The sequence below is a fragment of the Passer domesticus genome, chromosome 10, assembly GCF_036417665.1.
Source record: "Passer domesticus isolate bPasDom1 chromosome 10, bPasDom1.hap1, whole genome shotgun sequence".
Lineage (NCBI taxonomy): Eukaryota > Metazoa > Chordata > Aves > Passeriformes > Passeridae > Passer > Passer domesticus.
Genome location: NC_087483.1, coordinates 14,968,799 through 14,995,621, shown reverse-complemented (window position 1 = coordinate 14,995,621; position 26,823 = coordinate 14,968,799). Strand labels below are relative to the sequence as shown.

The 26,823-nt window shown below is 45.7% G+C and overlaps 1 protein-coding gene and 1 long non-coding RNA gene across 2 annotated transcripts in view; both read right to left on the bottom strand.

The window, feature by feature from the left end:
* Positions 1-19,401, bottom strand: part of LOC135308677 (uncharacterized) — a 96,680-nt gene extending 77,279 nt beyond the window's left edge. Inside the window, exon 1 of the long non-coding RNA XR_010369063.1 lies at positions 18,812-19,401. This is a non-coding gene — a long non-coding RNA (uncharacterized LOC135308677). The remainder of the gene's footprint in view (positions 1-18,811) is intronic.
* A 1,782-nt stretch (positions 19,402-21,183) lies between these two features.
* The window catches only part of LOC135308667 (uncharacterized), a 126,825-nt gene continuing 121,185 nt past the window's right edge, over positions 21,184-26,823 (bottom strand). Inside the window, exons 1-13 of the mRNA XM_064433892.1 lie at positions 25,421-25,547; positions 25,028-25,176; positions 24,702-24,846; positions 24,289-24,482; positions 24,068-24,205; positions 23,675-23,789; positions 23,362-23,499; positions 22,985-23,161; positions 22,715-22,856; positions 22,469-22,555; positions 22,125-22,227; positions 21,859-21,915; positions 21,184-21,548 (exon numbers count right to left, since the gene is read on the bottom strand). Of these exons, the coding sequence (XP_064289962.1) occupies positions 21,861-21,915; positions 22,125-22,227; positions 22,469-22,555; positions 22,715-22,856; positions 22,985-23,161; positions 23,362-23,499; positions 23,675-23,789; positions 24,068-24,205; positions 24,289-24,482; positions 24,702-24,846; positions 25,028-25,176; positions 25,421-25,483 (1,506 nt within the window). The 5' untranslated portion in view covers positions 25,484-25,547 and the 3' untranslated portion in view covers positions 21,184-21,548; positions 21,859-21,860. Of the gene's footprint in view, positions 21,549-21,858; positions 21,916-22,124; positions 22,228-22,468; positions 22,556-22,714; positions 22,857-22,984; positions 23,162-23,361; positions 23,500-23,674; positions 23,790-24,067; positions 24,206-24,288; positions 24,483-24,701; positions 24,847-25,027; positions 25,177-25,420 lie in introns of the transcript that reaches the window.

The following is a 26,823-nucleotide window of genomic DNA, read 5'->3' as shown; positions in this document are numbered from 1 at the left end:
AAGAATGGGTAGGAAGAAATTTCTTTGCCTTCAGGCTCCCTCCATACAAGAGTGGCTCCAATGGGACTGTGCTACAAAGGAGTCTCCTTTTAGCCTGCATCCTGCAAAGGAGTGAGTGTCTCAAGTGATGTTTCACACATCTGCTTTGAAGCAGCAAAGAGTCAGAGAAGGAAAAGAACGAGTCATTAGTCATTCTGCTTTGGAATAATCATGAAATTCATGTGCATCCTCCAGCTCCTTCATCATTAATATCTTCTCACAAGGGCTTCCAGGGTACATGGCATCTGTAGGGGTTACTCTACTCCCACACCTCTTTTGTGGAGTTCTCTATGACTGCCAGTGAGAAAGGCCAGTTTCATTATTAAGCATGGAGGGATTTCAAAATCCCTTACTCAGAATCCAAGAGTGTTTGCTTTCCCTTCCTTCCACTGGCAAGTCAATCTGAAACAGAACAACTTTCTTCTGGAAAAAAACCCCAAATCTAGTTTTCTCTGAATCACAAATGAACATTTACATTTAGTTATTAAAACCCCAAGTATTTTCAATATAAGCATTCCCCCCACCGATATCTTAGCCATAAAGCACTGAGTTTTATAAGGATTCCTGTCTTCTTTCCAACAGATTCCTTGGGATTCTTTTTTCTGTTCTACTCTGAAACACTTTCTGAAGTGCAGAGCATAGGAATGCCAAGTTGTAAAGCAAAAACTAGAAGTATTCTCTTTAAGTGAGTTTCCAATTTAGATAAATGCATATTACTGTAGTATTCTCTGCTCCCCTGCAGTTATTATGGAGAACACCTGCTACATCCACTGGGGTCATTATTTGGTGATCCAAGGTAAAAGACAGGTTGCTAAGGGTAACCACCTCACAATCAGTCCCTGAAATCACACGAGATTCATGCAAAATCCTGATTAATAAGAAATGGAACAAGAATCTTTTTCCATGAGTTCACATGAGAATATTTAAAAAATGTCTTCCACAGGAGGGAATAGGAAGGAATTTACTTTTTCTCTACAAGAATTATTTGTACCACTCTCATTGTCTCAGATTTAAAGGCCTGCACCCTACCAGCTGCATCTGAAGTAATTCTCTCCTGTTGGAAGACTCTTCCTCACTGCCTTGCAGAGAGAGATCTGTAAATAGCTTTTTTTGCTCATCAATTGGGGAATAAATGTCAGACACAGGCAAGATGCAGACTTATATACCTGGTTAGTGAAAAAGCACAGTGGTATCACACAGTGAAACAATCAAACCAACAAACTTGCCAAACCCAACAAATAAGATAAATCCAGTAACAGAAAGTAATTTTAAACACAGATAATCAAAATTAGATAAGAAGGGGGCAGCTCTCCCTCTCAAGCAATTATACAACCTCTCAAGAAATTGTTTTTAACCTAAAGCACCTGCAGTTGCAGGCAGTTTCCAGACTTAGCTGCAACTGAAATAATACATATACAGTAAGAACTAAGAACCTGCACTAGAATGAAGAAGTCTTATCTCTGGTTTGTGGTAATGATGGAACAGGAATAACTGCTGGCTCTAGGAAAGCCAATGTGGAAGGCACAGAAAGCAAGAGTAACATCTTGATGGCTATATTTGTATTTTTGCCTTTGAGGAAACACCTGCTACCAAGCTTCCCAGAATCATCTTAGAGTGGAATACAGTCTTCAGTAGAGTTGGAATGAATTCTTTGTTCTTTGTTAATATGAAATAGGATTCTGCTAGAAAATAGGAATATAGGAAACCACAATATAAAGAAAGTACACTGGAAGGCAAAAAAGAAAACCCTCCAGGCAAAACACCCTTTTTCCTGCCACAGAAGTGATATGAGAGGTTATAATATTTAAATTGGTCAGGTACATTTCTTTCTCAGTCATATTATCATAATATTCAGAACTGCATTCGTTACAATCTTCAAACACTTGAGTTACAAACCCAGTAAGAGAAAAGGCACCAAAGCAACAAAATGCTTTGGATCCAAAGAAGGTTGTAGCCCTGATCTCTTAGGGTATCTTATTTTAGCTAGAAAAAAAATCAGCAACATGTTGCTGATATTCCTCTAGTGCATCATATTCTACTTCCATGTAAAGATCCTTGATCTTATTTGAAAAGGTCTATTCCAAATCCCACTAAAGCCAGTGGGGATCACTGTGATTTCATCCTCCTGTGGTACAAATGCAAACTTGTATCACATTTTTTTCCCATTAAAAAAACCCTAAACATTAGTTAGTGTAATTTTAGGGAGACTATTACCACCAGGATTACTAAGGATGACTAACATCCTCCTAAAAGTGGTGTATTCCAAATAACTTAAAAGAAATTGAATAGGAAATAGGCATTCCACTCCCAGAGGTCTCTGAAAATCCTGACTAAAACTAGCCAGTCTTTGCTCATTATAAGTTTAATGTTTCTGTGTATTTACACCTATGTGCAGCCATAATGACAGACTAAAGCTAAGAAATGCAATTTTGTAATAAGCGAGCACTGCATTTTGTATTTCTTCATTCCAGATCCCCAGAACTCTCCCAGATGTGCATTTACCATGAACAAATTACTGAGGTCTGAAGCAACTGTAAATTAATTTAGCACTGGAAAATTAAAGAGAGCTATCACTGTATAACAGCAGTAGAGGAAAGTTGCTTATTATTTACCTGAAGTAATTTGAAAAACGCTTACAAATCCTTTTTCAATTTTACTCCTTTGCCTGAACATAACACAGTTACCAATTGCTACTGAGGATAAGAAAGTTCACCCTGTAACAAGTGTGCTATGTTTAATTTACAAATTTAATTTAATGCAGGTGGTGTTGACACAAATAAATATTAGAATATTATAAGTTAGTCTGAATATTAGAAGCACAAAAAGCAAACTGTGCTAATGTTACATGGATGTGTGTCAGGAAATAGGACTGACTGACACTACTCATTCTCCAGTGTTTTGGACATTGAATTTCTACGAATGCTTTTAAAAATGTAAATATAAACATGAGTCATCTGAAGTCCAGTTGCAATACTTCACTGAGACTTGAAATAGACTTTTTTCAGTCAAAGTCAAGGTGCCTTGCAGCTTTCTCCCATCCTTGCATGTAACAGCCTATCTTGGACCTAAAAAAAGGCTACCAAAGAGATTTAATGAAATTCTTCACTATTTTGTGCCCAAGGCACAACTTTTTTCCAGTCTCACTCAGTATTGCTCCATCCATAGGTGGAGAAGAACCTCTCAGCTTTGAGGACCCTTTTTCAATTCCATAGGCTACAGCTGTTTTTGCAAGGTTGATCTAGTGACATGCGATGCTGAAAGGGAAGAACTAGAACTTCAAATAACTGCAGGTAACACCTGGTACCTTTCCAAAGCAACCTGACTTCAGTTAGTCAAATCGGACACTTCACATGGCTAAACTAGCAGAGCCCTTGTCTCAGATAAATTTGCATACTTCAAAGCAATAAAACAAGATGTTCATGATGAAAGAATCAAAACACACTCATTTTCCCACAAGTTTTCAATGTTATAGCTTGTTTGCTTTAGTTGGTGGAATGATCTGGCAAACTTACAACTTGCACATTTGATTGTAGTTAATAGACCCTGAGCAGGTAGGAAGGCTGCTGGTGTCTCTGCCGTGAAGACGGCAACAAGGAAACTTGAAACAACATAATAAAATTGAAATGTGTTGATAACACACTGGATGACAATATTTGATTGTCCATGCTTTTAATAATTAGTTGTGAACTAGAAGACTTATTTGAATATTAAATGGGATGGAAGATTTCTGAAAGGTGAATGCACGTTACAGACCAGATAATCTTACGGAGCCTTTTGAGACTTACTCATGAACACTGAAGTTGAGACAGGTGATGACAATCTCTGAATTAAATAGCAAATCTAAATGCTATTTATCTCTTAATCAAAGTTAATCCATTTCTTAATTTATAAGCCATGCTAGATTTAAATTGTGAAAAAAGTTCTGAAAAAAATTATACTATTGAGTTTAAGACAGTTTCAAGAGTCTGTTTCTCACCATGACGTAAATGAGTATAAACAGAATATATTTGTTACACTTTCAAACCATAGTTAATTTCAGTTCTCTTTCCACCTCCTCATCTAAATAAATAAGCTCACAGATGCAAATTTTATTTTGCAATATGTTAAGATTGGACAAAAAAAATCAGTGAAGAATGTTTAAAAAAACAGTTTCTCTTCAGAACATTGATAGAATCATTAAGGTTGTGATAGACCTAAAGAACATCAAGTCTACCACTAAAGCAAGTGCCACAGCTACACTCTGCAAAATGCCTCCAGGGATGGGGACTCAACCAATTTCTTGGGCAGCCTGACAAACATTTAGATACATTTTTCCTAAGAACCAATCAAAGTCTCCCCTGGGGCAACTTGAGGCCATTTCCTCTCATCCTATCACTTGCTACCTGGGAGAAAATACTGCCCGCCTCCTTTTTAAGGCAGTTGCAATAAGGCAGCAGTAAGTGTCCCTTTGAGCCTCGTTTTCTCCAGGCTGAAGGTCCCAGCTCCCTCAGACACTCCTCACAGGAGCTGTTCAGACTTCTCCAGACCCTGCCCCAGCTCTGTGCCCTTCTCTGGACATGCTCCAGCACCTCAGTGTCTTTCTTATAGTGAGGGGCCCAGAGCTGGGCACAGCACCCGAGGTGTGGCCCCACCAGTGCCCAGCACAGGGGGACAGTCCCAGTCCTGGCCTCACTGTTCCTGGCACAGGCCAGGTGCCATTGGCCTCTTGGTTACATGCTGGCTCATGTTCAGCCGATTGCTGACCAGCAGCCCCAGGTCCCTGTCCTCTGGGTGGCTTTCCAGCCACTCTCACCAAGCCTGTAGTGCTGCATGGGGTCATTGTGACCCAAGGGCAGGACCTGGCCCTTGGCCTTGAACCTCACAGCACTGGCCTCAGCCATTGATCCAGCCTGTCCAGATCCCTCCTGCCCTCCAGCAGATCAACACTGCTGCCCAGCTTGATGTCACCTGCAAACTGACTGAGGGCGTGCTTGATTCCCTCATCCAGATCCTAAAGAGGATTCCACTGATACTAAACAGGAGCAGCTTCTTCACAGCCTTGGAGAGAGAATTGGAAGGAAAAAAAGGCCTTTGATTTTTATCATTGTTTTGGACACACTTAACAGGAAATCTTTGGGGGAAAGAGAACTGAAAAAAAGAGTCTTAAAGGACAGTGAAACCTCTGAGACATGACCAGGAATAATTACAGAATTCCATCCAATAACATTACTTATCCCTCTGAGGAAGTGTTGAACTACATGATCCTTATGGGTCCCTTATAACTTGAGATTGTCTGCAATTGTATGACATGAATTATTTAAGATGAGCAGTATGTACTGAGTCACCCTTGCCTTTGACATGTATCATATCCTGGTAAGGACAGTGCAGTCTAATGCATAAGCACTCCAATTTTCAGCACTGAGGACTGCACAAATACAGGACAGATTCAGGCTCAAGTATCTATAATTTTTTTAAAAAGGAGAAATGGAAACACTAGGCTGAAATCCTACTGCCATATACAATACAGTAAGATTTCAGCTTTGCTGTCTTTGTAGGCTACAGTCACCATTTCTCAATCCTTTTGCTTTTCTCCAGCACTGAGTGAAAAAGTTCAGCCTAACAGCTTCAGTGCTTCAGAGACAGCAGGTTCCTAAAATACTTCAATAAACTCATAATGTACTCCTTTTAGAGATGCAGCTTCATGAGTCTGACGTTTATAGTGACTTAGCAATACTGGAAAGCCAACCAACACCAACTTTACCCAAGATCTCAAGACCTGTCATTATTTTACTTCAGATAGCAAACACAAGGGGGTGTTGGAGATTGCATCATGCTTTTTCTTGCCATTCTGGGACATATTTAAGATCTTAACCATCCTCCTCCACCTGCCGCTTCCTCCTGTCATTCCTTTGTAATAGCTTTATTCCTTCTTCAATTATCTTCCAGTAAATTCCAGCAAACTGGTGTCCACAGAAGCCACCTGGCTCCATGGTTTTGTCAGATGAACATCTACTCTCTGATAGCTCCCAGGGCTGCAGATGCAGTTACAGCCTTAAAGATTTCAATCTGCAGGGCATTAGCATAAGCCAGTAATAAAACCTATCATTCAGAAACCACAGTTCAAGCCATACAGTGAAACTGAAACTCAGGCTTCCTTTAACAAAGCTTTCCTGAAGCTTATGACTGAAAATACAAGGCAACATGCATTCATAAATTAGAGTAAATTATGGATTACTAATGTAATCCATAATTACATGGAAGTAAAATTAACAGTACATGGCCACAACAAGTTAAAACTCTCTCCAAAATATGTACTTCTAAATGTAACATATTAGGATTTTTTTCCCTTTATATTCTCCTTCTAATACAGCAGAAGGATCTAGTAACAAACGTGGCTTATTTGTTAGAAGTAGGCATCCTTGTCCTTTGCAGAGGCATTTGGGCTCTTCAACAGTATTTGACCAATAATATTCTTGTACTTCCAGAATGAATTGCTTGTGTATAATAAGTCTTTCCAATAAACTCAGTTTCTTTTATATTTTAAATATTTTCTTCATCATTATAAAACCTAAAAATCTTCAAAAGACAATTGCTTTAAGGAAGGGTTCCATCCTTCACTACTGACCATAATATTAAAATGGGAAAGTAGAACATGAGAAGTAAAATAAAGGTCAGCAGATGGGAAATACTTTTAGCAAGAAAAGCACATTCAGAACAGATAAGAGCCTGGCTGCGTCTGCAAAACAGGAGGAGGAATGATGGAGAAAACATCTTGTTCAGACAAAGCAGTTCTTGAAAGATGATTTTTACAACCACTATCAGTGTAGAAAAAGCTGTTGGGATATCTGTAAGCTCTCACTTGTATTTTACATTTTGGCTGATTGACTCTCTGATAGAGAAGTTTTTTTCTCTTCCAAAAGCTTTTCATGATGCATGTGCAGGACTTTATCAGGCAGGTAAGAGCAACCAACAATAATGGTGAACAGAAGCTGCTGCTTGGGCTTTTTTCTGAAAGAAGTATTTCTAAATATCTGCACTTACAAACAATTCATGCTACAAATGAGCATGAACAAGTGCACATTTATTGAGAAGAGAAATCAATAAGATTTAATCTGGATTTGATTAACTTTAAATTGTTTTGAAAACTGCACTAGTTTTTCTTATTAAGTAAATGCTATATTTGTTGTGCATGAAGATTTGCTTTATGTTAGGGTGGTGAGCAACCTCTGCAACAAGAAGATTCTGTTTAAGTGCAAGTTTCACCACGAGATTATTTTTAACAACTGTCCACTTACAGTACTAGACAAACACTCTGTACTGCTATGCATAGAAAAAAGCAGAATTAAATTAAAGCAGCCTTTTCTCAGCTCTGCAAGAGGAGGCTGATGGCCTGCTACCAGTGCATGGTGAGAACTATGCCACTGGACAGGATAAACGTGTGTTCTGTTCTGTATAAAGAGTACAGAGTTAGGCCTTTGTAAGTTTAATGAATGATCAAACTGGCTACAATTAACTGTGTGTTTCTCAGAATAATTAAAGACAAAGAAGTATTTTCAGTGATAACACGGGGAATCTTTAAAGGATTTTTTGAAAAAAATTATCACAGAGTTGTGGGCTATAAACCACAGGGGTTAGCAATAACAATCTTTAGCATGTCACACTGTGCCTGGACATAATTTCATTATACAACTGAAGCTGGCGAGTTTAGAATTTGCATGCAACATTAAAGTTTATTTCTGATTTAAGTATTTTTAACTGTAAAACACTGTCAAAGAAGGAAACAGAGAAACATATACATTTAAGGAAACTAAGGGGAGGAGAGAAAATATGCTTATTGTTCTTATTCTTGGAACTCAAGAAATAACTGAACATTCCTGTTCATCCACTGAATTAGATATACAAACTGTCTTTGCATTTCAGAGGGACTCTCTTGACTCATCCCAAAAACAGAGCCATAATGGGTATTGAGGTTAGACCTTTCCTGTGAGTGCCAAACACACAAATCTGGGTGTGTTGATAAAAAACCGATCCACCCCAACCCATAAAAACCCCATGTTACTGTTGTGGTGCTTCCCAGAATGGAAAAGATGAAAGTACAAGTGAAGATCTAAATCACATGGTGCTACAAATACTGTATCTGAAAGATGTATTAAAGCCTTAGCAACAGGAAATAACATAGAAGAATCATGACTTCCATCACTGCAGGAATAAAGGAATATTTTGCTGTTGATCTTCAGCAGTTGTTTCATGAGGTTAACAACTCTCTGGCCCTTTGCTTTGAGAAAGATTGCCCCTTACAGCCCTGCTTACTTCATCATGCAAAGACTAAAGGTCTGATTAACCCACACAAAAAAAAATCAGGAATATTTCTTTAACTTTATATAGACCCTCAAATCATGTGTCATTTTTGGTGAGTTACTATGCATAACTAACTTAATACTCAGTTTGTGATAAAGAATACAAAACTGAAAGCTTTTCCTTTCATTTTTAATTTAAGAAATACAAAGCCCAGGAGGAATTTTAGATATTCAGTTATCTTGCTCCACAATTCCAGCAATGTGGAACAGGTCTATTTTTCTTTCTTATTAGGTATCTAGGTGTCATAGCAATACTGATTTCTCCTCCAAATAACCATCAGCAAAGTCCTGTTAGTTATTTGTTCAGACAAGATGACACTAAAAAGCAAACCCTTCTTCATTACAGTTTCTGCAGCAGCAAATTGTCACTCTAATATGAATAAAATCTTCAAGCAGGAGATCTTCAGACATTCTGTGTTGGCTTAACACCAGTTTCCACTGATTTTTCAGGAAACAGAACTCTAAATGGAAATCTTCAGTGAGATTGAAGAATACAAAATGATGATGTCCAAAAATAAGAGGATTAAAACAGTCTTCTGTAAATTGCAAACCAGTGTCTTGTATGCTACCATTCAGTGATTCATTTTAATACTGTATGCAGCCACCCACATGCTTAAGAATATTCATAACATTAAACATTGTTTAGGTGATTTCAGTGGAAAAAGGTACTGGCAGACGGAAAGGTAAAAACCTTTACTGTATTTGCTCCCAGAACCAAATTTTTTTTTTACTGCTGCTGAAAAGACAAAAATGTTATGGTTTGCTACAAGTATTCTGACCTGTTTGTCTGCAGAACTTTGCAGATATTATTGTAAGAGAAATGAACCAATGAAGTTTCTTTTCCTAGCCTCCCATGAGAAATGCTCAAAACAAGGGATATCCTCCAGGAATCAGGTTTACCCTGGTAGAACCTTCACTCATTAATATTTTCATGTGAAAATATATTCTTTTGTTAGGATCGTCCCAAGTGAAGAATTGTCAATATCATGTCAAATAATCACACCAAGCAGAGCTGCTCCTACAAGGTAAAAAGTGTGAGTTCCTTCTTTTTGCTGCAGAGGCTTTTGCTTTGCATTAAACCCTCCACAGAAACCCTCCAGTTTGTTATCAGGAAAGGAAAGACTGAATGGCACCAGCTTAGCCTTTTGCTCAGCTGAGCTTGAAGGGTGGATCTGAAAATACAGTACCAGCACCAAATCCATTTAACCCAAGACTCATTCAACTTGAAATAAGTCACTGCACAGAGTCTAGTTCCAAAAAAAATTAAAAAAAAATAATCAAGCCTTTAAGAGTTTTTCATGTTTGCAGTGAGTTGCAATATGTGTGTTAGCAGGCTTTTGGAAATGTTTCTTGGAGATAAAATTTGAATAATCTATGTGGTTTAATTTAAATAATTTATGCATAAAGCACTGCAGAGTTATAATTGTAATTATAGTGTTCAACTCAGTAGCAATGAGGTACATTTGAAGTTGGATTCTGATTGTACTATATATCTTATGCTCCAAATTTCATTTTGTTTTGAACAAACCCTTTGGAGCACAAGAAAATGTCTCAGAGGTCCACAAAAAAATTCCTGAGTGAAGTTTTAGAGAGTTTCTTTGCTACACTTTTTTTTTTTTATTTAAAGTCTGAAATCCAATCTTGCATGCTTCTGTGTCGTAGTGATAAAGTAAAGGTGGCTGAAAAGTGCCCCTGGTCAGAGGGGAAGGACTTTTCTACTTTTCTCAGGAAGGAGCAGCTGTTCCTATCAATAATTTCCTGAAGCAATAGGCCTGGAGTGTAAACAATATTTTACACGGATGGCAGCAGAACAGATTACATTATTTCTGAATTTTTGCACTTCACTGTGGAGAATGGATTAACCCTGTGTGACATAAATTCAAATCTTAGTTCCTTGAAATGAATGAAAGGGTTAAAGTATTGTAAAAAGGAAAAAATTTCTACAGAATAGTGTAGTCAGAAGAGTGTCATTAACTTGGTTCAGAGGGAGACAACGCTGGCATTAGGAGCACTTCAGAAATTGCATATTGAAGCTTGAACAGACAAAAGGTTTGTTTCCACCACTCATAATACTATTTTTTCCCCTGAACTTGTAAGACATGCCCAGAGACAGATAAGAGGAAAATCCTGAATACAGTCAATCATTCAGGATGCTAGACAAGTATGAGGGGAATAGACAACTGATACCTGTGTGCTTCTCCTAATTAAAGATGCACTGCCAGCATTGGAGATGGGTGGATCATTGTCACAGTCTAGTAGGACATACCTGGTGTTTGCAGTAAGAACTAGATGGGTAAGTCATGCTCAGTTTCAAACACCAGCAATGAACTCAAAGGTCTCCAGATTTCAAGTCCCTGGAGCAGGTGAGAAAGCACACCTGTGGATTCCACTGCTCCTGAGCAGGTCTTGCAAGAAGAACCCATCTTCAGCCAGGCCCCAGGCAGAAACAGTGGGCTCCAAAGGTTGAATAAACAACTGTCAGATTTTCAGGGCTGAACACTGAATGGGCCCCTCAGTCTCAGGAAGAGGTAAAAGTTTATACCTCTATTTCTTTTCACAGAGAATATGCTAGTCCATACCATCCTGCACTCTGGGAGGTAATGACATGATCACTGGTTAACCTCTTGGCCAGGCCTATATTTAGCTCTTTCTACTTTGCCCAGTATTAGGTGTGATGCTGGATCACACTCATCCCTTACCCACCCACACCTATATGTACAAGGTCACTATGTTTCCAAAATATGGATTATTGAGAAGTCCATAAGACCTTGTATCTTCAGATGATTTAATGTGAGAGGCAAGCAAAACTACCAAAGAAAAAACTTATGAGAAAGAAGCAGCTACATTTATTTCAGTAGCCTCCCTACAAGCTTATTTGAAAGTGTTAGAAGTAGTTCAACCAGAAAGCTCGAGAAGCTAAATATTTCAGCTGAAGAATTAGAGGCTCACAGCTCTTTCAAGACAGGAAAGCAAGGTAAGTGCAATTCCTTCTACACTGCCATCATGACATGATTCCAACATGTATTAATAAAGCTGTCATTATTCCAGCTAACCCCTAAGTCTCTAATCAGAAAGTAAAACCCCCTCTTGATTTTGTCTTCTCTTCAACACCTACACATCACTGTAATTTTGCTTTACAACTGGAAGACAATCCATTTTCTGCATTGAGTTCTTGCAACATTAAGTCTGAATCTGAGCTAGTAGGCCCTTTCTTCTCCTTTATTTTGCGCAACAGGATTTTCCTGGGATGGCGTAGAAAAGATATTTTAGGCATCTGGAAGAGACCAAAACCCCTCAAAGCCTCAATCACCAATCAAAATCCTAAGAAAACGATGAGATCAAAAGCTTTAAGAGTCACATCAACATGCCTTTAATATAACCCCAGGGATGGTGACCACCATTTCTCAGGCAGCCTGTTCTCCCATGGACAGCCTGAGGCCATTTCTTATCCCATCACTCATTGCTCCGGAGAAGAGACTGACACCTGTCTTGCTACAGCCTCGTGTTGCGTTGCTGTAGAGAGTACTAAGGTCTTTCCTGAGACTCCTTTTATCCAGGATAAAACTTGCTCAGCCTCTTCTCCTAAGAGGAGGAGTGCTCCAACTCTTACACCAGCTTCATTGCCCTCCTTTAGACACACTCCAGCATCTCAACATCTTTCTTGTAGTTAGGGGCCCAAAAACACACAATTTCAAGTGTGGCTTCATGATCACTGCTCTTGTACTGCTGGCCACATTTTCTGTGGTACAAGCCAGGACGCTGTTGGCTTTCTCGGCTATCTGGGCACGCTGCAGGCTCACAGTCAGCCAGCTATAGACTCACAGCTCCAAAATGTCATGTTTAAGGAGAAAATAGCTGCTAAATGTGGCCTGTTATTCCAAAATGAAAGTAATGCAAAGATCCAGATAATGAAACTGATAGACTCTTATTCTAAGAATTGAATAAATTGAAGTTGATAGATACTGTGCTCTTGATCTGAGATAAGAAGCTTTATCAAAGCAGCCAGTTGGATAAACAAGCAATCTGCAAGATGTTAAAAAAGGAATTAAGCAGGTGAAACCTTCAGAAGCTGTGCTTTGCTTCTTTTGTGGTCAGAATTAGAGCTGCCATCAGCCTTACAGCTTCAAGCTGCTCTCAGATCACTACGAACACACATACCTACACACCAGGTATTAACCAGTCATTTAAAAAAATACAGCTCGATTTATAGATCAGTTTTCATTAGCACTGTGCCTACATGTTCCATTTGGCTAAAGAAACCCAGCACCAGTCTGCAAACACTAGAACACTAGTCTGTATTTCTCAGTGCCACACTAAAATACAGACGGCCAGAGGGGGGGGAAAAAAAAACAAACCAACAAACCCAAAAAATCCTGCTGCTTCAAACCCTGTAGTCCTTAGTTTGGAGTTCCAACTGATTTGCATCCTGTTTTTCTGGCAAAAATTCAAAATTAAAAGGTAGTAAATATCAGATTAGTGGGGAAAAATATTTGATTTCTTCTAGATGCCACTGTTTAAGTAGCAAAATTGTACTTCTCTATTTCCCAGCACAGAAACAGTTAAGGTTTACAATCTGAAGTTGAGGCAGAACAAGATAAGTTAAAAAAATTGAGAGCAATTATGTAAGATTTTGTACCGCTTTAACTGAGTTGCTATTTAAGCTTACTTGAATTTTAAATCTGCCTTAAAACCAGTGTCTGGCAGGTCCAAATCATTATCCCTGATTAAAAAAGCAAAATATTCCCTCTCAAGGCAGACTCATGGATGGATTGTTTGGAAAAAAAATCCACCCCATAAAAAAATTCCCAAATCCCCAGTAATATGATGTGAAGCCTGAGACAACCTGGCTACCTTCTCTGCAGAAAGTCCAGGACTGTACTGGCCCACAGAAGAGCTTGCATGCAGGGAAGAGCATGCAGAATAAACCTCTAGAACAAGATATGTGATTATAAACAATGCTATTCCAAACTCCATACTGTTTTTTTTTTTACCAGTCTGAAAACAACATTGCTGTTTCAGCCTGTGATGGTGCAAGGATTCAGCTGTGACAAGGTCCCTGCCAGTCCAAGCAGCTGAGGCCATTCAGCAATTTTACCAGGCTTCTGTGAAAGTGCCTGAAAAAATGTTCATGTTGTAATAAAAAAAAAAAACCAAAAAAACCCAAAACAACAAACTAATCACCAGAAAACACACCCAAACCTCTCAGCCCTATCTGGCTTCAGTAGACCATGAATGAGTCAAAACAGGGCACAACTATACTGACAAAATGAAATGTAAAATTAGGAAAAAAAAAGAAAATAGGAGAGGGAGCTTGAGTACAGATTCATGCTGGTACACGAAGCCAGACTGTCTGAAGCTCAGCTCACTCAAGGGAATATTTCTATCCACCTGACCTGCTGTGGGATATTACTAAAAATTATATTAAAGAACCTGACAACTGTGAACAGGCCATAAATAGAAGGGTTCAGATTACCTGTAGCATGACTCTCAGAACAAAGCCCTTGTTTTTAATAGTGCATACACTCTGTTCATCCTATAGCAGGCAGCTGTCTCTTACAACTGATGGCTGACGTGGCATCCATTGGTGCCAATTTTCCAATCACTTCCCAAACTTTCCTGTTCAATGAGGTGAGCTGCACAATGGCAGTTTATTTACCTGCTGGCAAACCTTCTCTTTGAAGGGTCACCGCTTTTAATTATAGTGGCACCTGTGTACTGCTCTGCTTTTAAGCCTGTCAAGGTTTCCATTATAAACCCTTTTCTTGATGTTTATTCTGTAATGCCCTTCCAAGCCCACTGTGGGCTGCAGCACAGCTTGTAAGGTCTCAGCAAGTATTTCTCCTAAGTAATTGTGGTTCTCTTGGTTCATCCCAAATAACTCAGGAATGACTCTTTCTACTGCTGCTTTGTGGGACGCTTATACATGCTTTTTTTTAAAGAAACAAACACTTTACAGATAGGATACTCCTACAAGAAAGTATAATAATCTTACAGGAAATATTGGTCTGTACATCCAAGTCCCAGGGCTCCATAATTTGCCATCTTAAATTCTTAACATCTGTTGGAATGAACTGCTGCTCTGCCTTGGCTCACCATCATTGCTATTTGATGTTGACTTTTTATTTTCTTCTCCACCTATCTTGCCTATTATCACAGGCCTTTTAGCAGTCTCTTTTTCCTGAAGGCAGGAGACACTACTGCTGTTGAAGAGAGGGTACACTAAACCATGCAGATTACCTGCTTTACATTTCATATTGTGTGTAATATTGCAGACAAGAGAATGGAAGGCAGCCTCTCTATGTTCTCTTACCTGAAGCAGGAGGAAAAAAGTATCCAAAGAGAAAAAAAAAATGCCAAAGCTATTCACTTCTGTTCAATCATGATAACATACATATAAAGACTGGACCAGACTGTCACAGGGACAGCTATCAAATGGTTCCAGAAGGAGAAACGCAGCACAGAAAAAATGAACACCAGCAGTATTAAGCAAGCAGACACTGGAAAAAGACTGATGTGTAGAGTGCTACCTGTGGCTGAGGAACAAGTGACATGTGAAAGGTGCTCACTTTTTTTTTTTTTTGGTGGGAACAGGGAAACCAAGTTTCAAGGCTCACATCTGCACTTGTCCATGACACACTGGAATCTTGCAGGACTAGAAGCAGTGAGACTACAAGCCCAGCTTGTTGCCATTTACACATCAGGTTCATAAATCCTTATTCAATTCTTAACATAACAAGCTGAGGTTGTTGAACTTCCTGTCTGAGGTACCAGCCTCTGATGCACACCAAAGCTTTTAAGATAATGCAAACTCAAACAATAAGTCCATGGAAGAAATTAGTGGTCTGGAATGGAGTTCAGCATTTCTGCTTTGGCATTGGAATGGCACCTGCTGTGACAAGAGAGCCTTGCAAAAAGAGTTCCTGCAGCCAGATTAATTGCTATGCACACGTACACAGCAGAAGTGGGAAGGGAAGAAAGGTTTGTGTTAGCATTGATAGTTACACCTGGGGCACCCTGCTTTCCTTCCACAACCTTGCATGCTTCTGAAATGCAGAAGGATTTTTGTGTTTTCTTACCTGCTTCTAGTCATGCACTTTCAAATCCCTAATGATTCTCCATTTTGATCACAGATAAAGGTAGCAAAAGGGACCAGGTTGTGAAAGAGACTGTGTATTCCTTCACACAGCTACACAAAACCTTTTGTATTTCATGTGACCCTGTTTGAAAGAGTTATCCACTAGCTAGGAACAGAAATATTCTATCTTCAAAGTTTCTATCCTCTCCTGTATTCCTTTTGCTATGATCATCTGAATGACAGAACCTTGCTTTTGATCCCAAATGGATAATTCAATAAATCATTCCCATTCAAGTAAGTGAAATGACAACAGCAGATTTAGAATAACAATGACAAATAGAATTTCTGTCTTTGACTGCCAAAGTTGTTCAAGTCTAACTCTTCTTCCTATATAGGAAGAGGTCATTGCCTTCTGATGTGTAAACAAAGTTAAACTTCAGTTTTGTCCAGACCCCATAAACTTTATGACTTGAGAAGTGACTTAATAATTAATATAACTATAAATTAGGCAGAAATCTAATTACTTCTTGGACAGATACTAGTTCCCCTTGGGCATTAGGAATCTATTTTTCTTGTTTGAATGCTGAATGTCTAAGTAGGAAAGAAATAAAATCCTTTCTGTTTTAATGAAAATCCCGCAAACTCCACAAACCCTACAGAAGTAATAATCTCTGCATTACTTTTAGCTGCCTATCACACATCATTACCATGAGTCTGAATGCCTTTTATGATCCCTGTTTAAGTGGATTGTTTAGCTTGGGTTTTCCCATTTGTTGTGTGTGTGTTGGGTCTCTTAATTTGAGTTGTGGGGTTTTTTTTGTTTGGGTGAGTTTTTGTGTTACTTTCTTTTGCTAGCTTGTTTTCTTTTTATTTTCTCTGTATTCATGCAGTAACTAACACATTGCAATAATTTAGTGACCATGGATTTGTACAGAAGTGAACGAATTTCACATAACCACAAATATTTAGCCATGTAAACAAGACAGGAAGTTCTTACAGCTCCGATTTTAAAAAGCATGCACAAATGTGTGGATGCATGTAAGGGAGACACTGTCTTCTAGGCCTAAGCTGCAACTGCTTTTTCACTCTCAGTAGAGCACCAAAAATTAACACAAGTATTTTTTCCATTATAAAAATGCCACAGAAACTATTTACCACACAAAATAGGGTTTTTTTTGGCACTAGAGAACATCCTCTCATCAAAAGTGACACTGAAATTAACAGAATAAACAGTTTTTTATCTCCTTATTTCAGATTTGCAACCCAGAAGGAAAGCTGTATCTTCCCTTGAACTGATTTTAGCTCTGCAATCCCCTGCAAAACTAAATTTCATGTCAAGAGTGAGATGGGAGATGATTAATACCAAATCTGTAATCTGGCTAGGAAAAGTGGCCAAAAATAAAAAAAGTAAAATACCCTAAAGGACTGATACACTGCAATAAATTTATTTTGCTCTTAACTTTGAGATCCTGCAATGCAGGATTTCCAAGTGTGACAGGATAATGAAAAAGTTATATGACACCCACTACCATCCTTTTTACTACTTCAGATAAAAACCACTCCTTTTTCCCCTAGGACTGCCTGAGATACAAGGTGCTTGTCTTTAATTTGATGCCACCATCATCAAGCTTTCAACAGTCTTGACAGGCTCAGGGCTCTCTTTTTGCCCCATATCTCTCCAGAAATTACTGTAGCACCATAAACTATAAATCACCCGTAAAGGTGACCTCCAACAGCAACAAACTGACTTATTCCCTTTTGTTACTGATTAAGAGGCAAATAAAAAAATCAGAGATTTGGAGTTGGATAGTCTGGTTAATATTTGGTTTTTTTTAAGAGCTTGGTTATTTTGCCTGTTTAATTTATTTCCCACTAACTTTATCTTCCCTAATTTCCCCATGTAACTCCCACATGGCTTTTCCCTAACTTTCTATGCCAAATTAATTTGCCATAAAATGGCAAGCGAGTTGCAGCACATAAATCAGATTTCTGGGCACAATTAGGGATGGGTATGTGTCTCATGTTTGCATACATAAACAGATCCTCATCTTTCCCCCCCTCTTCTTGGCATTTTAGGGCTAAAACAAGAACTAATCACCACTGAGAAAAATTGCCCATTATTTTCTTCAGTCTAGGTATCTCTAGATGAGACCAGGGACACCTCACACTGACACAACGAGGTGATTGTTCTCAGCTGTCCAAGAGCAGGACTGTACACACTGGGGTCTCAGTGACTGAAATTCAGGGCTTGCTGCATTCAGGTGGCCTCATACCAATCAGGTGTTAGAAAAAAGGGTTCTGAACTGCAATGACTGAGACTTCTTCCAGCTCTGTCTGGAAGAAGGAAGAATGAACAAAGACCACCTCAAAACCTCTGGTTGCCGGAGACAATGAATTGCATTTTGGACTAACATCCATAGGCATCACAGCCTTCAAACCTGGCTCTGACAGACAAACACAAAAGCTGCAGTACTCTCACTGGAGAGCGGGAGTAGAGGGAACTCTCCAGGTCCCAGCAGGACAGAAGGCACCCTTACTTTTCTTCCTGTGTCACATCCTACTGCATCTCTATTTGACCACACTTATCAGAAATCTCTGTGATTTTTATAAATTTTCCCCTACTTACAATCAATACTTGCACATTTCTGGTATCATACCTTCTTCAGCATCAATGTCCTTTTTGAAAGTCATCTGAATGACATTCAACAATTAAAAATAACACTTAACCTTTGTGCCAGGGGCAATATTTCATTTTAACAATTTGGAACTATAAGAAATCAATTAATCCACAGAGTATTTTTCCTGGTTTATGTATTCAATTGATTTTTTTACATATGTAAGAAACAGATAATATGATTATTTCTTTAAGTACCATGCAAACTCTGACAACAGCCAATTTCTTAATAAAGCTAAGAAACATCAGGTGAGCACATTTAGAAGTGAGCAGTGTCTTGAATCCTTCATTATGGGGACATTAACACATACAACACCGAAATATTAGCCAAAAATAGAGTCATTTTAGAGTGGTTACATTTCAAGGAATTGGAGCAAGTGTGATCTCCACTGTTATCTCTGCCACATTGTTCCCAAAAAAGCCCTTAAAAAAATAACAGCATCAGATAGTCCCTCACTCAGGCTTCACAGAAATTGCACCAATTTGTAGGAATCCTGCCCTACTTGCTTTCTTTCCTCTAAAGAAACTGCATTTCACCATCACCATTTTGGGTGCATGTGCAACAAGTAAACTAAGTCTTGAAAGTATCTGAAGAGCCTGGCTGTCCTCTGGAGCTACATTTGTATCATGTTTACTGTCACTTATGCTTTCCAGAGAAAAGGAAAAAACAAAACACAGGGCACTCACCAGCTGCAGCAGGTCCCTGCCAGTGCCACCAATGCGCTCCCTTTTTCCTGCTGGCCTCCTGACACTGGAGATGCTTCAACCAGCTGGGACAGTGACACAGGCCACCAGGCAGCTCCTTCTGGTAATGCTGTTTCCCCTCAGTCTAACATCTTGCTGCTTTTCCCACACCTTTTCTCAAGGCTTTTTTTCCCACCTAAGCCTCAGGGCTGTTTTCCATGAGGGCTGCTCACACACTCACCCTCACACAAGGGGCCTCACACGACCCAGGAACTACACACACGCGACAGCAACCCCAGCTCTCCCAACTGCCCCAGGGACTCCCCAATATAGTGACACAGTCTGTGGTGATTGGGAGTGGGGCTGGGCCAGCCCCATCCCCAGTGGGTGCAGCTGTGCAGGACAGGTGAGCAGCGTTGGGGGTAACGAGCCATGGAGTGCTGAGGGGCACAGAGCAATCACCAAAGGGAACAGAGGGCACACAGGTGCAATGCATGTGGCACGAGGGGTGTGAAAAGTTGTACTGAAGAACAATAAAGTGGTGATGCTTGAAGCCTTCTTCGTTGCCAATCATACCTCCACAGTCACTCCAAAAATCACACAGAAGGGTTACCCACCCCCTGTTTGCTGATGGTTTAATGCTGCCCCCAAAATGCCGCTCTGCTGGCTCAGACTGCCTGCCTGAGGGGCTGGTGCCTCAGGCTAGAAGGGACTGACTGCATTTTGACAGAAGGACATCACAGCTCCCTGAGCTGCACATGCTGAGGGCTGTGTGTAATGTTGATAAGTGGCCTTCTCATGGCTGGAGAAGATACAGTGGGACAAAAGGACTAAAACCCACATCAGACACTAATTGTGTTTGCCCAAGGAGATGTGCTGTCATTCCCTGGCAGGCCTCCCCGCACCTCACAAATCTGGGCTAATTTTAAGCATCTGGCAAAGGCAGAAATTAAAAAGTATGGAGTTCCCACAAGCACCTGGGAGTTGGAGCATTTTTTCACCTTTTGGCTGCAGCAGCATGCTTATAACATAAACCAGCCATTGTATGTTGACTGACAGTCCCTCAGACAGCGAGGACATATGCAGCGAAAGAGACAGAGCAGCATCGCTCTTGCTGTGGGAGGTTTTTGGAACAAAGCCTCATTCTTCACTTCAAACCAGAGTTAGCAATTTTACAGGAGAAATATCTTGTTCACTTATTCAGAATTTTAAAAAAGCACTTCTTCATCTTGAAAAAAAAGCCTTAGGGAGTTGGTGTATTTGCATGGAAAGGTACTGACATGGAAAGGCGATACCTAGATCACGGAAGCAAGCATGCTGCTGTCTCCCTGGGTGTATGGCAACTTTCTGGAAGGAGATTCAAAATGTCCATGAGATAGACACTCTGTCAAGTCCATTTTAACAGGGAGAGGGCCAAACCTACAATTAATTTACCTGGTACCCTGGGCGAAAAATATTTACTTGAAGATTTAGAGTAATCACCGGGAGTCTGGTTAGCAAGGCCTGAACACTTTGCTGACTCATAGTATACATAATGAAAGCATAATAAAATGGAATATATGTAGTTCATGAAGTCTCTTGATATTGTGTTGTAATTCAGTCCACCAACAGCCTTTATTTAAACTTGGATTCCATGAGCCTGTTATAATGAGCTAAAAAGTGCACAGATAAGCAGTTATTTCTGAAAAAGTGTTTCTCTATCGATACATATTTTGCAAAGCCTGTATAGCTTAATTGAAATGAAATGAGCATGGGACCCTAGGGTTTTTTAGGTCTAGTGAGGCATTAAATACTCCAAAAGCACAATAAAAATGAAAAAAAAACCCTGACTTCTCCAAACCACTGAATCTTATTGCTCCAGCTGTGGGCAAAACACTCCTACTACCCAGGGAAAAAAAAAAAAAAAAGGCAGAGTCTCAGCCATTCCACTACTGCTGCAGCTTCCTTTGCTTGTAGGCACACCCAGAGCTCACTGCTAGGCCATGGTGGTCTCTGGTTCTGCCCTCTTCCTGTCCCTGTGTAGGGCTGGAGCATTGCTGTGCTTTCAGGAAACTCTTTGTGAAAACTTCCATCACTGCAAGCGCCTTTGCCCTTGTTAGATGCCTGCCAGGGAATCCCTCACGGCTGGGTTCAGAGCACACCCCAAGCCGGCTCTTCTAAAACCCAGGGTCACTGTCCCCCTCAGCGTGCTCAGCACCACCTTTAACTCCACGGTGCTGTGCAGCTGGAGCAGCAGGATAGGGAGCTTTGCAGCCTGAGCTACCCTTGTTCCTCTCTGTCCGTGCACAGAACGCAGTGCGGAAGAGAAGGGCAGCAGGGCCCCGCCTGTCCCCGGGCTCAGGTTTTGCGACGCTTCAGCTCCACGGAGACGCGGGTAACGTGCAAAAGCTAAACAGTTTATTAGGGGAAAGCGAAGGGAAGGGGTGAACTGGGAGGTAAAAAGGGGGATGGGCAGGGCCTGAGGGCTGCAGGGAGGGAGATGCCACCAGGGAGAGAGCTGGCAGGAGCTCCTGGAGCTTCCCACAGGCTCAGCTGTGAGCAGCTAGAGCTGTGCCTGGAACTCCAGCTGGTCTCTTCTGTTCTGCAGGTGCTCCCATCTCCAGTGGGAGCTGGAAATTGCCAGACTCCGGTCCATCTGATTCAGCTGACAAACGAAGACGCAGAGATCTGGTTTTGAATGCCAGCTGCATCAGTGTGCCCCTGCAGGATGGGCTCTGATCTTCCCCGATGGCTTGAAGAGCTGGAAGAGAGAGGAACAGAGCCACGGCCAGAGGCCGGATTGAGGGAATGCAAGGAAAGCCTCCTGCCAGGGCCATCCCAGCCGGCTGTTGCCATGGCCAGGAGGGAGAGGCAGCCACGGGCTTGGGCCGGAGGGTGCTGGCCACGGATCCCCCACGTGTCCCTGAAAGCTCTCCGGGCTCTGCCCCCGCCGCCCCTCGTCCGCACAGGGAGCAGAGCCCTCGGCAGCCCGGGCACGGACTGTAGCTGCGGGGCCGGCATGTGCAGCTGCCCCCGGCGGTCCCCGCTGGCCCACGGCTGCCCTCACTCACCCTCAGTGAGGACCTGGAGCTCCTCCTTCTGCCCCGTCATGAGCGCTCCGGCCACCCCTGGCAACACAGAGGCACAGGTGGCGGCCCCGGGCGGCACAGCTGCCCGACACGGGCGCTGCCAGCGCCGGGGCCGCACGCCCTCCTCCCCGGGCAGGGCTCGGGCCGGGCCCCTGCCGCACGCTGCCGCCCCGGGGAGGGCGCGGCTCCGGCTGCCGGGGCAGCAGCCGGGCCGGGAGGCGGGGAGGGACGCCGGGCTCGTGGCTCACCAATGATGCTGACGGCCGTCTCTCGCAGGGGGCTCTGCGGGCTCTGCAGGCGCGGCAGGGCGCAGCGCAGGTGCTCGGCCGCTGGGCTCAGGTCCTGCAACAGCTGCGGGGAGCGCTGGGAGGGAAGGCCCGGCGCGGGCTCTGCCCCTCGGCCGGGCGCTGCCCGAGCCCGGCAGGGGCCGAGCCGGCCCGCACGGCCCAGGGCAGGGAGCGGTGTGCGGGGCGCAGGCTGGCGGCCCCGGGTGCGGTGCTGGGCAGGGGCACAGCTGCCAGCCCCCCAACGCTGAGCACTGGGGCCAGGGGGCTTCTCCAGCCTGCGGCTGGGGCTGCCGGGCTGTCCTTACCAGGCTCTGGGCGAACTTCATCCGCAGCTCCTCCAGGTCCGTCCTCCTCGGGCAGCGTGCCGCACAAAGCAGGGCTTCGCGAGAGTCCTGGAGAGCAGCAGAGAGCCGCAGGTGGCACCGGAGCCCAGGGCACAGGACCCGTGTCCCTGTGCCAAGGCCAGGGGGAGGCTGGAGCCCGCCAGGCGCCAGGGCAGGAGGGGGCCGAGCCCCCTGCCATGGATGGGGCAGCATCCCAGAGAACCTCACCTTGGCCACGTGCCAAGCGCAGGAATAGAGGCAGCAGGCACTGGCTCAGGATTCTCGTGAGAGGCTCTTCCCCCTCTTCCACTCCCAGCTCCATCACCTGGCTGAAGAGCTGAATGGAGAGCAGCTGCAGCTGGCTGTTGTCCTGGAAGGAAAGGAAAAGTCCTAAGCACCAAATGCTCCAGGCCCACTGGGGCAACGGCCGAAAACTGCAGAGAGCACAGAGTTTCCAGGCAGGGGCCAGTGCCCTGGGCTGGGGGCACAGAGCCTTACGTTGCCAAAGCGTGTCAGCGGGGGCTCAGCCAGCTTCAGGGCGGTGATGCTGGGTATCTTGAGGTGTTTGTCCTGCAGCACGTGCGTGAGCACGGAGAGGCTCGTCCAGAGCATCTCCGCATTGGGATCACGCAGCTGCTCCAGCAGGTGTTGATAGAGGCCGCGTATTCCTCTGCCCTGTGTGCAAGACGGGGCTGTGCTGTGAAGCCGTGAACGGCTGCAGCACCAGCAGCTGCTGGTGGCACTGGGGCAGCTGAAGCGGGAGGCAGGAGAGCTGGGAGCAGCTGCCTCTGCTGGCAGAGGCCAGCCAAGGCCAAAGGTGTGTGTTCCCCCGCCCCACGCTGCCAGCGCGGCTTCAGCCACTGCCCCCTTCTCACCAGCGAGGGCTCCTTGCTGAGCAGCATGAGGCCTCTGAGCTGCAGGCGCAGCCTGTCCCTGCACTGGCTCGGCAGGTGCCTGGATAGGAGCCAGAGGGCCCTGGGACCGTGTCGGCTCAAGTCCAGGCAGTCCAGGAGCTGAAAGGCACAGGGCAGTGACGGGGGAGCCGGCCGGCAGGAGCCCGGAGCCGCACAGGGCCGGGCCCCTGCAGCAGCGGCAGCGGGCGCGGGCAGCGTCCCAGGCGGCTGCGGCTAGCAGAGGCCCGAGAGCTGGGAGGCAGCTCAGGCAGGCAGCGCTGGCCGTCAGGCTCACCTCCACAAAGAAGGCCAGGGCAGGCAGATCCCGGCGTGGCTGCTTGCGGATGAGCAGGCTGAGCAGGTGCGAGGCCATGTGGGGACACAGGGGGCTCAAGCCACGGCGCATCTCCCTGGCAGGGGAAAAAGGCACCAAGGCCCTGAGCCGGCAGGCAAACCTCTCCCAGGAGTGACTGACAGAGGTCTGATCATTCCCCAGCACTCTGCAAGGGGACACGGGCCCCTTGGGAAGCGGCTGCTCCTGGGCATCCTCCTCTGCCAGGCTTGTGCAGTCTGCTCGGCCGTGCCTCGGTGGCAAGGCCCTCTCGCTTACGGCCGCGGGGACTGTGTGGGGCACTCCGGGCACGGGGCACAAATGCTGGCGGTGGCGGAGGGGAGAAGGGGGTCTCACCTGGCCAGCAGGCCCGCTGCCTCGTGCTGGGTGTTGGCACAGAGCAGGGCGTCCCAGACCTGTGTGTGCTCCAGAGCCACCAGCTTCTTGTCGAAGCCCAGTCGGGAGAGCAGAGCCTTCATGGTGTGCGCTGCAAACCTGTGTGCCGAACAAGGGCCAGGTCACGCTGGGAGCACTGGCCCTGGCCACAGGGGGCATGGGAAGGACAGGGCGACTGGGACCTGTTGGGGTCGCTGGGAAGGCCGTGTTCCTCCTGGCACACTCTCCAGAAGCTCCTGGTCTGAACGTCCTCTGGCATCTGCTCTGTGGTAGAAAACATTTGCAAGAGCAGATCCACGAGCAGCTGGGGAGAATAAATGAGCATCCCGTAGTGCCACTCAGACGTGGGGACAATCCTCCGCAGCACCAGAGTTGCCTGCAAGAGACAAAGCACCCCGAGGCAGCGCTCAGTGCCGAGGTGCCCATGAGGCAGGGCCCGAGGGGAGACGCGGGGCGGGCACCCGGCCTGCTGCCCCTGAGCCTGCCCTGAGCCCAGCTTTCAGCCCAGGCCGGGAGCTGCAGCGTGGGGAGAGCGTGGAGAGCTGCTGGAGAGGGTGACCTGGAGGGCGAGCAAAGGCCAGCTCCAGAAACTCACAGCCAGGGCAAAGGCGGCCTCATTCCCGCTGCAGAAGATCGGGCCGTGCGGTGGCTGCTGCTCTAGCACGGAGAGCAGCGCCGGAAGGACCTCCTCCATGGCCACTTCTGAGGTGGCCATGGCCCTCCACATCAGTGTGGCAGCTCTGTGGGACCAGAGCTGTGTGTCAGCACCCTGCCCCGTGCAGCTGCGTGGGGCCGGCTGACAGAGCCCCGGTGCCCTGAGGGGCCGGGAGGGAGCATAGCAGCAGGCTTGGGAAACAGAGGGGCCCGAGGGGCCCTACGGGCCGGTGAGCACCGAGCTCTTGAGGCAGTGGTGCCCCGTACCTGTCACACAGTGGGGCGCAGTGCAGGAGGCTCATGACCACGTGAGCAGGATGTTCTTCGGTCAGGCTCACGATGGCCATTTGCAGCCCGGCGTCCACGGTGTCGCAGGACGCCAGTCTCTCCAGGATGGCCCTGACCGTGGCTAGCACCTGGAGGGAACGGCATGAGGGAGACTTGGTGTGCTATCCAAGGCAGCAACTTGCCCAGCTTCGCCCAAGAAGTGCTCGCCTTCCCACCCCACTGTGATGGCCCCAAAGGCTGAGCTGGACCAGCGGACATGGCCTGAAGGGCCACATGATCCTGGGAGGCCTTCAGCCCCGGCCCCAGGCTGATTGCCTGCTGCGGTGAAGAAACACCCTTCTGGCAAAACCCCGGACTGGGTGCAGGACTCACAGTCAGGGCAGTCACGGCCTCAGTCTCCGGGATGGCCTGATTGCGGGTGTTTGAGGTGGCCATCCCCTCCGTCAGGGCCAGGTCAGCCTCAGCCCGGCCCTCGGCCGCTGCCCGCTCACAGGTTGCAGCGAGCTCAGCGGGCGCAGTGCTGGCATCAGGCTCTGCCCGCAGCTCGCTGGGCACGGAGTCGGGCTGGGCCGTGTCTCCGGTCACGGTGGCGCTGGTCTTCCTGCGCCGGAGACGCAGGAACCTCCGCAGTGCCTGCAGCAGAAGGAAGGGCGGGAAGAGAGGGACGTTCCATGGTCTGCTCCAAGCGCGGGGCTGGGCCGAGGAGGGCCAGCAGGCCCGGCCCAGGTGGGGATGGCCGCAGGTACCTGCGCCGCTCTACGGAAGCGGCCGCGGGTGGGCTCCTGCTCTTGAGACCGGTCCTTGGCTGCATCTGGCAAAGAGGGACAGCAGCCAGAGCTGAGGGGCCGCGGGAGAGGCCGGAGAACACAGGCCAGCCCTGCGCTCCCCAGGCAGGGACAGCCCCCTGCGTGCCTGAGGGACGGAGCACGACTGCCATCGGGGGGGCAGTCCCTGCCCCTGTCCCATCCTGTCCGTGGGCATGTCCATAGGGATGGGATGGGATGGGATGGGGCGGGATGGGGCCTAGGCTGGCTGCAGGCACCAGGCCTGTGGCCCAGCTGCACCACTCACCGTCCTGCAGCGGCTGCAACTGCTCCGGCTCTGCAGGCAGCTGCACTGGGGCAGCTGCAGGGCTGTTCTTTTTCTTGCCCCGAAGCCTCCTGAACAGGCTGAGCACTTTGCTCGCCATCCCGCTGCCCGACCTCGAGGGACAGATGCCTCGGCAAAGGTCGGAGTCAGCGGTGCCGCAGTCGTGCCTTGCAGGCACCTGCGACAGGGAGGCCTCAGGAGGATGACAGGACAGCAAGTCCTGCCCTGTGTTCTCGAGGGCTCCTGCCACAATGACAGGAGACTCCTCGTGAACGATGTAGTTCACCAACTCCCACGGCCTGGCCACAGGGGCACCGGCCGCAGGGATGGGAGATGCCTCGGAAAGACTCCGAGTCAACGTGTCCCAAGGTCTGGCCGCGAGGCCAGCCGCAGGAGTAGCGCTTCGGAAAAGCTTCGGGTGGGCAATGAACGAGCTGGCTGTGTGGGGGATCCACACAGCACCGCTCTGTCACGTCCTGTCCCGTCGCGTGCACCGAGCACTCTGGCGTGGCCGTGACGCTGCCAGCACCTATGTCAGCGCGTGTCACAAAGGGCTGCTGCCACACCCTGTTCCACTGCGCCGCACGGTGACCCTGCTGCACCGTGTCACAAGGGGCCCTTGGTGACGCTGCCACGTGCCCCGGGGCCACCCCCTCCGCAGGCAAGGCTCCCCTGGTTGGAAGGAA